The sequence below is a fragment of the Heliangelus exortis genome, chromosome 18 (assembly GCF_036169615.1).
Source record: "Heliangelus exortis chromosome 18, bHelExo1.hap1, whole genome shotgun sequence".
Lineage (NCBI taxonomy): Eukaryota > Metazoa > Chordata > Aves > Apodiformes > Trochilidae > Heliangelus > Heliangelus exortis.
In genome coordinates, this window is record NC_092439.1 from 13,083,262 (window position 1) to 13,093,957 (window position 10,696).

The 10,696-nt window shown below is 53.1% G+C and overlaps 1 protein-coding gene across 2 annotated transcripts; it reads right to left on the reverse strand.

Annotated features, from left to right (window-relative positions):
• Positions 1 to 5,888: 5,888 nt before the first annotated feature.
• On the reverse strand, positions 5,889 to 10,476 carry SYT8 (synaptotagmin 8). 2 transcript variants are annotated; one of them, XM_071762159.1, is made up of 10 exons: positions 10,282 to 10,476; positions 9,586 to 9,699; positions 8,796 to 8,898; positions 8,284 to 8,441; positions 8,076 to 8,171; positions 7,676 to 7,843; positions 7,290 to 7,457; positions 7,030 to 7,147; positions 6,486 to 6,619; positions 5,889 to 6,388 (listed from the first exon to the last, which is right to left on the reverse strand). In XM_071762159.1, the coding sequence occupies exons 3-10, from the start codon at positions 8,893 to 8,895 to the stop codon at positions 6,155 to 6,157; spliced, it is 1,176 nt and encodes a 391-aa protein (XP_071618260.1). In that variant the 5' UTR covers positions 8,896 to 8,898; positions 9,586 to 9,699; positions 10,282 to 10,476; the 3' UTR covers positions 5,889 to 6,154. The 2 variants fall into 2 exon arrangements, with proteins under 2 accessions (XP_071618260.1, XP_071618258.1); XM_071762157.1 differs by lacking the exon at positions 9,586 to 9,699 and having other exon boundaries at positions 10,282 to 10,475.
• Between the last annotated feature and the right edge of the window lie 220 nt (positions 10,477 to 10,696).

A 10,696-nucleotide genomic window follows, 5' to 3' on the forward strand; every position in this document is an offset into this window, starting at 1 on the left:
TGTATGGAGCCAGAGCTGAGTTTAGCACCTACCCAAATGTCAGGAGTGGTGTGGGATGAGTGCAAGAAAAGCAGAGAAACCTCAAGAGGGGTTTTTTTTTCGGCCTTTGCAGATGTGAACATTTCCTTTGGCACATCCAGAGTGAAGTTCCCTGCTAGGTTTTTGTAACACCAAGACCAAGTGTTTTAAATGTCCTTCATGACACCCTTCATGGCAAAATTCAGTGTCCTGGGGTAAAACTGCTCTTTTACATAAGTTCAGAGGAAAATACTCTCTTGACTGGACAGGAAGATTCACCTGAGCCAGCTACCTCCTTCAGAGAGAACTGATGCTTCCCAAGGAGCAATCTTTCTCATCCTACAGGAATGATAAATAATTCACTACTCAGAGTGCCCATTTCCCACAGAGGGCTTGATGCCCCCAGATAACTGGCTCAGAGAGCCCATGAAATGCCCAGGTTCATAACCAAGGTTGATGAAACCCTTGTTTTGCAAATCTACCATCTCCACAGACACTGCTCAGAAAACTGAAGATATGGGATGGGGTGTTTGCAGGTCAAGACCTCATTTCAGCTGAGCTGAACTCCTTGTGCTTGCTTCTGCTCAAAAAGAAGAGCAGATAAGTGCCCACATGGGTTTAATCAGTTTTACACGAAGTCAGCAAGGCTGGTTGAGGAATCCCTGCCTTGGTGACACACAATAAATCATCACAGAAGGGCATCCACTCACCCCTAATGCCAAGTTTCTTTGGGGGGCATCTTTTCCCTGGCAGTGTGACAGTGATTAAATCCTGGTGCTGCTTCTTCACTGGCTCCATCCTGCTGGAACTTGAAATAGAGAGAAATGGAAGGTTTGTGGGATTTTTTTAGGTCTGCTCACAAAGTTCCAATAGAAGGAGCCATTGGGGACCATCTCACAGCAGCTTTTATCCTTCCTGTGGTGCAGGAAGCTGCAGCCCCACATGGGAAACCCTCCTCCCTTCCCATCCACTGCAGTCAAAGAGGCACCAGGATTAAAGCAGCCCTAAAAACACCTAAAAACACAGACTGATCCTAAAGCAAAACAAGCCCGGTCGGGGGCTGGAAGAGTCCCAGATGTGAGAGCTCCTGCAGCAGTCGGGGCAGAGAAAAAAAGTTGGGGCAGGTGAAAGGGGGCAGGGAAAAGCAAGGAGGAAAAAGGGGGGGAAAGGGGGGAAAGAGGAGGAAAGGGGGGGAAAGGGGGGGGAAGGGGGGGGAAAGGGGGGGAAAGGGGGGGAAAGGGGGGGGAAAGGGGGGGGAAAGGGGGGGGAAAGGGGGGGGAAAGGGGGGGGAAAGGGGGGGGAAAGGGGGGGAAGGGGAGGGAAGGGGAGGGAAGGGGAGGGAAGGGGAGGGAAGGGGAGGGAAGGGGAGGGAAGGGGGGAAAAGGGGGGAAAAGGGAGGGAAAGGGGGGGAAAGGGGGGGAAAGGGGGGGAAAGGGGGGGAAAGGGGGGGAAAGGGGGGGAAAAGGAGGAAAAGGAGGAAAAAGGGGGAAAAGGGGGGGAAGGGGGGGAAGGGGGGGGAAGGGGGGAGAAGGGGGGAAAAGGGGGGAAAGGAGGAAAAAGGGGGGAAAGGGTAGGAGAAAGGGGGAAGGAAAAGAAGTAAAGAGAAGGGTAGGGCTCATCGCCACTCTGAGAAACTTTAAGTCACAAAGGTCGAGGAGGAATCAACCACCCCTCAGGGCAGCCCCGCACCCTCCCTCCCACCCACCTCCCCTCCCGGGCACCTCCCCCAGAGACCCCCAGCACCCAGCTACCACCTCTTCCCTTCTCTCCTTTTCCACCGGTACCAGGGGGATGGGTTCTCCCCTTCCCACCGGAGTTTCCCAGAGGCCCCTTGGCCGGCAGCAGCCGCTCCTCCCACCCCGCAAAGCTCCGGACCCTTCCGCAATGTTCGCCCCCTCCACCTCCGCTCCCCCCGCAGGGCTCTGCCGGAGGATGCTGGGGGGCTGCTCCCCCTCCCCTCTGTCCCGGGCAGCCCGGGAGATGTAGTTTCGGCAGGAAAGCCCTGCCTGGCCCTGGGAATTCTTCCAGCCTTTTCCACTAAATTTGATTTTACCCCGTTTAATCACGTTGGCTGTTGGAACCTGGAAACATTTCTTGGTGTTGGTCATCAAGTCCCTGGTGGGTGTTAAGAACTGACAGGTGCTGCTGTATTAAAACAGGACAAAAAAAAACAAACCAAAACAAAAACAAACAAAAAAAAAAACAAACCAAAAAAAAAAAACAAAAAAAAACCCAACAAAACAAACAAAAAAAACCTACAAAAACCCCACAACAACAAAAAAACAAAAAAACCCACTAAAGAAATAGGACACACAAAAAACGTTTTACCAGGTTGTGGGGTTTGATGTTTTTTTTAACTGTACCTTTGATTTTAAAAAATTCGACTACTGTAATATAAGTTGTGAGAGTATGGCTTTTGTTTTCTCGTGTGTTTCAGAGGAAAAAAAAAAAAAAAAAAAAAAAAAAATCATGATCTTCAGCTGCTAAGTAGTAATCGAGAAACCAGAATCGAGACAGTAATTGAGGGGAAAAAAAAAAAAAAAAAAAAGTAATCGAGGGCCCCTCCCCTGCTCCGGCCCAGGGGGTTCCGGTTTCCCTCCCTCCTTGCCCAGGGGTTCTGTCCCCCCTTCTAAGGACAACCCCGGCCCCCCCCCTGCTCCTCTGCCTCAAACAAGCCCCAGGCATCCTCAGGCTTTGCCTCCGGAGTTGGAGCCTGCAGGCATCCTCGTTTCACTTGCCCCCCCCTCCTTCTGCAGCCACAAAATGTGCTTTGAAAAGAGAAATCAAAGGTGCCGAAGAATCTGCGAATGCAGGAGCTGCGGCTTGTAAAAAAAAGGAAAAGCAACTGTTGCGTGGCTAAGTAGACGTTTTGCCCTAAAATAGCGAGGCATGGTGATGGTTGTTAGAGAATATTTATAAACCGGGCACGCTTGGTCCTTGTGAGAAAAGCTTAGACACTCTCCAGCTCTCAAAAACTGTGAAATTAGCCAAAAAATCTGTGGCTGGAGGACAGCCAGCACATAGCCAGGCTGGAGGATGACAGCCCATAATCATTTCTGTCTCACAGCAGATGACTGGCAACGAGCACGGATGAGGCTTGGCCACCTCCTGGTGGGGCTCTCCTGTTTGATTTCCTCAAGTGCAGGGACAAATCTCCTAAAAATCACTGAAAGAGGGAATATTGTGCTTAGAGGGGGGACTTCTGGAGGTCAGAAGCTTTGGATTTAGATGTAAATAACCGAGACTATAAATCTTCATGGCAAACATGTCAATTTTCAGCACTTCTTGTCTCCTTTAACAGACCTCTATCTGCCCCAAGTCCTGCTTTTTTTTTTTTTTTTTTTTTTTTTTTTTTGTCTTAAAATCAACCTGTAAAGCTGATAAATCAGTGCAGAGGGCCTGTTCCTGAGGCAGTGGAAACAAACTCGCCGTGCACTGCCCGGGCACAACAGACTCTGCAGACTGGACACCTGCTTTTGCTCTTCTTAACCCAGCAGCAAAGCCCCTGTGGGGCAGGAACAGGCACAGGAGGACCCCAGATCAGATGACACCGAGACCCAGCTCGGAGCACGTACCTGCCCTGCCCTCTAGATGCAGAAGGAAGAACCCAGCACAGATACAAACCGAGGAGGAGTTGGTTTCCCCCTCCTTTAACTTCTCTTCTCCTTGCATCTTCCACCGAGGAATCCTCCTCCTGGAGCCCATGAGGAGCATCAGTCAGGCAAGAGATGCTCAGACACCTCTCCCTGGCAGATAAGGGACAAGTAGCCTTGCCAAGGCCACCAGGGCATGGAAAGCTGTTTGCCCATGAGCCACCTTTGCCTCCTTCCCATGGACAGACCCCCAAGCAGGCTGCACTCGTTTTGAGTGAAATCAGCCACAAAATTTTAAGCCCAGCTCCACCAAACCTGCTTCAAACTACTCTTGGCAGATTGAAAAAGGATCCTGCTGAACCAGGAGAGCACTCAAAGCCTTGTTGAAAGAGCAGATTGGGAAGGAAAAGCAAGGAGGGAGGAAGAAAACCCCCTTGGCAGTGCATTAAACACTGGAGCTGCAGAGCCATCACCCCCATCCACTTGCCTCTCCCTCTTGAGCAAACACAGAAGTTTCCTGAGTTTTACAGCACCAAAGTTCAGCCCAGGCTGCCTGGAGCTGCCCCAGCTGGGTGCTTGCTCCCAGGGTCCCCATCTTCACCCCAAAACCAACCACAGCCTTCCCCCACCGGCTGTGCCCCCCCAGGACTGGGCTGGGATTCGGGCTCTGAGAAGGGGCAGTGCTGGGCCACTGGTATTGGGGATAACATTTCCCAGGGAGGGGATGGATGTCCCTGCACCTTCTCCAGGCACACCTGTGTTGTTGCTGATGTACATGTGCTTTTCTGCCTGGCCACAGAAATTATGCAGTGGAGCTCCACGCCTTGACTTCAAAAAAGGGAGCTGGAAAAAGCACCCACACAGAGTTCCCCCGTTTCCCAGACCTTCAAATGCCCTTCTGGGTCCTGCATGGCCCTACTCAAGGCACAAAACCCAATTCAGAGATGTTCCTTCCTGCATCAGCTGTTCCAACCTGATTTAAGGCTAGGACTGAATGTTAAGAGTTTAAAGAATCCCTTTTTAAGTCTTTTCTCAGGTGACTGATTTCTTCCTTCATCTCATTAGCAGCCTCCAGCAGATGCTGCTTCCCCAGCAGAAGCCACACTTGACTTGTTAAAGCCATCTTGAAACTACCCTGTCATTTCTTCCCTCATTGCAGCCATGGCAAAGCCTGAGGAATATTTATCAAGAAGCAGATGCAGCAGCTTTTTATAGTTCAGCATAGATCATTAATCTCTTTGAAGAGTTTTCCCAATCTTCCCCAGCTTTATTCTGTTTGTTTAACTCTCAGATGGTTGCTCTGTGGAGCTCTGAGTAATTGCAGATTAACAGCTTTTCAATATTAATGGCTCTTCATTAATGCACCAGGCTCTCTCCCCTTCAGAGCCCAGGCAATAGCTGTTATTATTATACTTTCCTTTAGTCTTTTGGGCCAAAATACAATTAGATGAGTCCAAATCTTTTGTCTGCCATGGCTGCTTGGTAGCACCAGTATTCCAGAGCAAGAGCAATTCCCTCCTCCAGCCAAATGTAGAGCTTCCTCCCACAGATGCTGCTCCTGAACCACCCCAAAGGCAGTGACCCCAAAGACAGGTAGGGCCAACCCCTCCAATGTCTCCATCCTTCTAGGAGGGATCTTGACTTCTGTGACTCCAAGGCAGGGCAGAACATGTGGCCACAAAATCCTTCCAGATTGCATGAAACCTGCCCAGAAGTGACATGAGGGCTGCAACCCAGCCTTGAGCAGGGTTGTGTGATCTGCTCATGGCATGAAACCCTCAGCCCCTCCACCCTGGCAGCACCTCCAGGTGGCAGGGGTGCAAACTGTGCTGCACCACAGCAGAACCACTCCAGGGGGATGGGGCCAGCACTGTGCTGCCTCATCTGAGAGGTCTGTGGGGATGGCCACTGGCAAGTCCCATCCTCTGAGCCATATCTTGGGGTGCACAAGTCAGCCTGGATTGGGGATGGGCTGGGAATGAAGCCATGCAGACAATCAAGTGCCACCTCATTTAGCCTCAAGCCAGGACATGGATCATGCTCATCCCAGAGGCACTGGAGAGACAGCTTTGTATGTCCAACACCTTCCCTCACCTGCTCATCCTCTTTCCTCTTAGGAGGTTTCAAGCTCACAGTCTTGTTTAAAAGCCTTCCCAGGACACATAAGGACTTCCCAAGAACTCACCTCTTGCAGAGCTCCTCAGACCCAAAGAAAATGCCCACCCTGAAGTGCTGGCACATTAATCCTCTGCTTCAAAAACGTCAACAGACTCTGTGTTTTCCATGAGCTTGGAGCTCTGTGTATTTGTCCCCCTGGCTCCCAAGTGGCTGGGATGAGCTGGACTTATGCTGTCCCCTCCATCATCCTCTGCTCTGCATCCAGCCTTGCTCCAGGTTGCCAGTCCAGCTCATCTCTTGGCCAAAAAGAGCACCCAGTCCCCTCTCTGCTGACACCCATCTTGGACCAACATGCCAGTTCCTGCTGAGCAGAAGCCCCTCATCCCTCTGCAACCTCCCCACTGGCTGATGGAGAAGCCCCTCAGCTATCTGGAGGGCAGGGGCAGCTTGAGCTGGGACTTCAACCCCAGAGTTTTGTCGACCAGGTCAGGGGGCTGCAGGCTGTGCCACTGGGCTAGTGGGCGGCGTGGGTTGGCCAGCATGTCAGCCCAGTGCCTCAGCTGGTTGCCTGTGGCCCGGCAGCCCAGGAAGAGTTTGCCAATGGGCTCGTTCTTGGTCACTCTGTCGTGATCCCAAACGGAGATGACCACATCCACGTTCTGGAAGGGGTGGGACACAAGAAAGAGGAGGTCAGGAGGAGGGGGTGTCACTGCACTGGGGACCCAGTCCACCCCGGGGTGCTGCAGGGAAACCCACCTGGATCTGATTGAAAGGCACTTCAAAAATAAACACCTCGTTGAAGTAAGGGCTTAAGGTGTTTTTCTTTACACTTGTTGTCTTCTTCTTCCATTTCTTCCTGTTCAGGATGAGGTGCACCTTGACAAAAGGATCTGAGGAGAGAAAGGACATGGCTGGCACAAGTGACCATTTCCATTGAGGAGCTCAGCCACAAAACAGTTTTCCTGGGCCATTCCCAAGCAGAGCATGGCATTGTGCTTGTCACTCCTCCTGCTGAGCATCCACCCCTCTTGCCTTTGCCAGACACCCCAGAGCTCCCTTCCTCCTGCCTCCTCCTTCCACAAGCTGCCCGTGTCACCCAGCCATGACATCTCCTCCTGGAAGATTCCTCCATTTCTGCCCAAAGCTGGAGTATCTCTGCTGGGGAAGCCAGGAGCTGGCCATGGGCTAGGCGTGGTGGTGGGAGAGGGAAGCATTTCTCTGCACCGAGAGCTCTCAAGGCTTTGCAGCTCTGGGTGTCATCATTAAGGGGGGGATCTAAACACCAGCAGTCCTTACTGACCTGAGAGCCCATGGGAATCCATCTGCTTCAGCTTCCTGGCTTCCAGGATAAGCACTGTGAGCTTGCTGGTGCTGGGGACGTAGCGCAGAGAGAAGCAGATCTCCCCCAGCTGCTCTTCCTGATGGAGAGATGCCAGCAATGAGCACCAGGCAGAGGAGCTGGCCCTGGGGCTGGAGGGGTTGCTTCTGGGGGGTGAGAGGAAGAGAAGCAAAAGCAACAGTGCAACCTCCCAGCAGAGCTTCCCACCCACCAGGACCAACCTCCACTTTCCTGGCTGCCACGAGGTCACCCCACTCCTCAATGACATGCTGCAGGCTGACACTGGCCAGGGGCAGGCTGACCTCACCGATGATGGCATCCTTGGTGAAACGGTTGAAGTCATAGAGCTGCATCACCAGGGTGGACTCGGGCACCTCTGCCTGGGCTACCTGCAGAAGGGGACCCAAAAGCCCAGAACTCACCCTCGGTGGCAGCCCTGCCTCATGGCATGGGGCAGCAAATGCAAGAATAGGTCTTTCTCTCTGACACCTCCCCCATCCTGCTTGCAAAGGCATCTCCCTGCCTGGAGAGGCTGGTGTCCAAGGGGAAATGGCCACGAAACCCTCCTGACAGGACCCTAAAACCATCAGCAGCCACAGTTCCCTACCTGGAAAGTAAAGGTCTCGTTGAAGACAGGGTTCAAGGTCTTGCGGCAAACCTTGGTCTCGTACTTCTTCTTCGTATCAGAAGTTAGGTAGAGGATCACGTATGGATCAGATGTTCCTCCACTATCCATGGCCTTCAGCTCTGCTGCCTGCTTCACGCCAACTTTCAGCTTAAAAGGAGGGAGGCACAAGATCACCAGGTGGAGGAGGAGGAAGCCAGATGAGCAGGGGCTCGGCGAGGAAGAAGCAAACGCGGCAGGGAGGATGCTTCCTCACCACATGGGGATGAAAGCCAGCAGGCTGGGGGCAGGGGGAAGGTGCAAGCAGGTATGGTTGACCTCAGTGGGTGGCAAAGAAGGGCAAAGCCCTTTCCCTCCCATGTCATAGCCACAAGCATCCCACCTCCTGAGCACGGAAGTTGTACTCCAGGGAATACTGCAGCTTTCCTCGCCCTGTCTGCTCCACACCCCGCTCCAGATCCTCCATCTCAGGCTGGACCTGTGGCAGAGAGCAGCAGTACCCTCAGGATGTGCTCCCATCACACCTGGGACCACGCAGCACAGCGGGAAACCTCCCAGGGAGAGGGGAGAGAGAGGGAAGCAGAACCCACCAGGTTGGCCGTGGTGGAGCTGCTGATGGGTTGCAAGCTGACTCTCTCCTTCTTCTTGGGCTTCTTCTTGCAACAGCAGCACCTGATGATGCAGATGAGCAAGAGGAGGAGGAGAACAGCCACTGCCACAGCCACAGAGGTGAGTGCCCATTTGGGTACTGGTCCCAGGTTCAGGGAGTGGAGATGGACAGAGGAGTTAACCACAAGCAAAACCGTGTACAACGTTTTTAAACCCCTTCCCCATGCTTCAGCATTAAGGAGCTTTCCTTTCAAAACTGTCCCCACAGCCCCAGATAGGTTTCATGAAAGGAGACTGCAGCTGGAACCCACGGTCCAAAGAGGCACCAAACCAACCTGCTCCCCTGGAGCTCTGCAGCATCCCCACCCCCACAGACCTTGCTGGAAAACAAGGGAGCTGAGGAGAGGAAGAAGTGGAAATGAAGCCTCAGAGCCTGGGAGCCCCCCCTGAACAACACAGCCCAGGAGAGCCAGGCAATCACCACCATACTCACGTGGGGCCTGGGTAAACCAGCTGCCCAGGAAGCCTGGCCCAGCTGGGGTGGCTGTGGGGCTGGCTGGGGTGGCTGTCACCCTCCCTTTCCTGGCTTCCATGACCTGGGGATGCAAGAAAAATTAAGAGGGTGAGGATTTCCTTTCCAGAGGCATGTGTGTGCAGCTGGTGGCCCAGGGCTCTAATGAAAGCAAACACAATTAAAAAGGTAGAGCCCTGAGTAAGTATTTAGGGCTTGGCCACTTGAGCAATGAGGTGTGAAATGAAGCAGGAGGGAGCCACAGGCTCTGTGCCAGACACCCCCTTGCCCATGGGCTTTTTATTTATATAATTGCAAGCCTGCCTTCAGAAATGCAGGGAGCAGGGGGGATGTATTAGGGAGCTTGCCCTGATTTTCAAGGTGAATCACTTAGCTTCTAAGGGGTGAAAAAACAAGAGCTGTTTTGTGCTGGCTCCTCCCTGGCCAGGCAACGGAGCTTGCCAAGGGTTTGCCCAGCCCCAGGCAAGCCCCACCATTAGCTAACAACATTTTTTGGCTGTTTTTCCCCCTCACACAGAGCAAGAAGGTTTACTCCTGGCCTTGCCATGAGGCTGGTGCCTGTGATGCAGGTGGCAGTGGTGCTGCTGGGCAGCAGCTGGCACACCAGCTCAGGAATTTAGCAAACCAGTGCAGATGGCAACACTTCCATGGCTTCATGGAAGGCTTCACATTTCAAGCAGAAAGGGTTTTCATTGCTGCTCCCCCCAGAGCAAGGCTGAACACTTCCTCATAGCCAAAACATCCTTCTTACACCCTTTATCACCACTGCCTCACTCTGCCCACACTGAATCCCTTCTGCAGGGCCATGGAGCCTTCCAGAGGGTCCTCCCAGGGAGAAACCACCCCCGTGCTTCCCTCTCTGAGCCTGCAAAGCCAGCAAAGCCTCCCAGTTTTCCAGCACTCAGCTTTGCCAGGTGCAGGCACATGGCTCAAAGGATGTGGGAATTTCTCTCATCCCTGAGGCTGGGTCAGTGATGTGCAGTGACTTGTCCAGGGCCACCAGGGACATCTGTGTCACTGGGCACACAAGTTCCACTCACAGCTTCACCACCAGCAGCTTTAATGATCAATTCCTTCTGATGCCACAAAGGGAAATTGGTGGCTGGCCACACATCTGTGATATTTAGGAGGAGCTGGGCTGTGGCATTGGGTGGACACAACAGCACAGGTGAGCACCCACCTGCTACAGAATCAGCATTTTTTTGCTCCCAGTCCTTTATGGGCCGTGGCACATCAGTGTGACATTGGCCCTGGTTTCAAAAAGCTCATCCCAGCCCTGCAGGGTGGCCTGAGCCCACGTTTTGTGGACACTGGGGACAGCCCTGCTGTGGTCTGGGAGAGGCAGTGCAGCTCCGGGGGTTCTGCAGGGAGCACTGGAGCATCCCTGTTCCTGGAAAAGCAGCTGGGACACCCCTTCTTCTCACTCCCACCCTAAACCCAGACTTACCAGTGGGTCTCAGGCTGTTTTCCCCTCTCTGTGGCCTCCTGCTCCAGCTCTGTGTGGCAGGGCCATGCAGCAGGCTGAGATGGGACCTGCCAGGCACAGAGCCCAGGGAACAACAGTGATGGTGGCTGTTTCCCAAACAGGAAAGTCAGCTTTGTCAGCCCAGGAACCGGAACCCAGCAGCCTCAGAAACTCTGGCAGCCCCTCCTTGAAGGTGACCAAAGCAGTGCTCACCCAGGTTAAAAGCCAGGAGGGAACTCCCTGCTGGACCAGGAAACTAAAGCTGTTTTTTGCTGAAGCCATCAGGCATCACTGCCCAGCTCTGCCCTCCCAAGGATTTTTGCTTCTTTGGGTTATTTCTGCTGTGGTGCTGGGTTGGACCATGTGGCTGCAGGCACTAAGCACAAAAGTGCACACA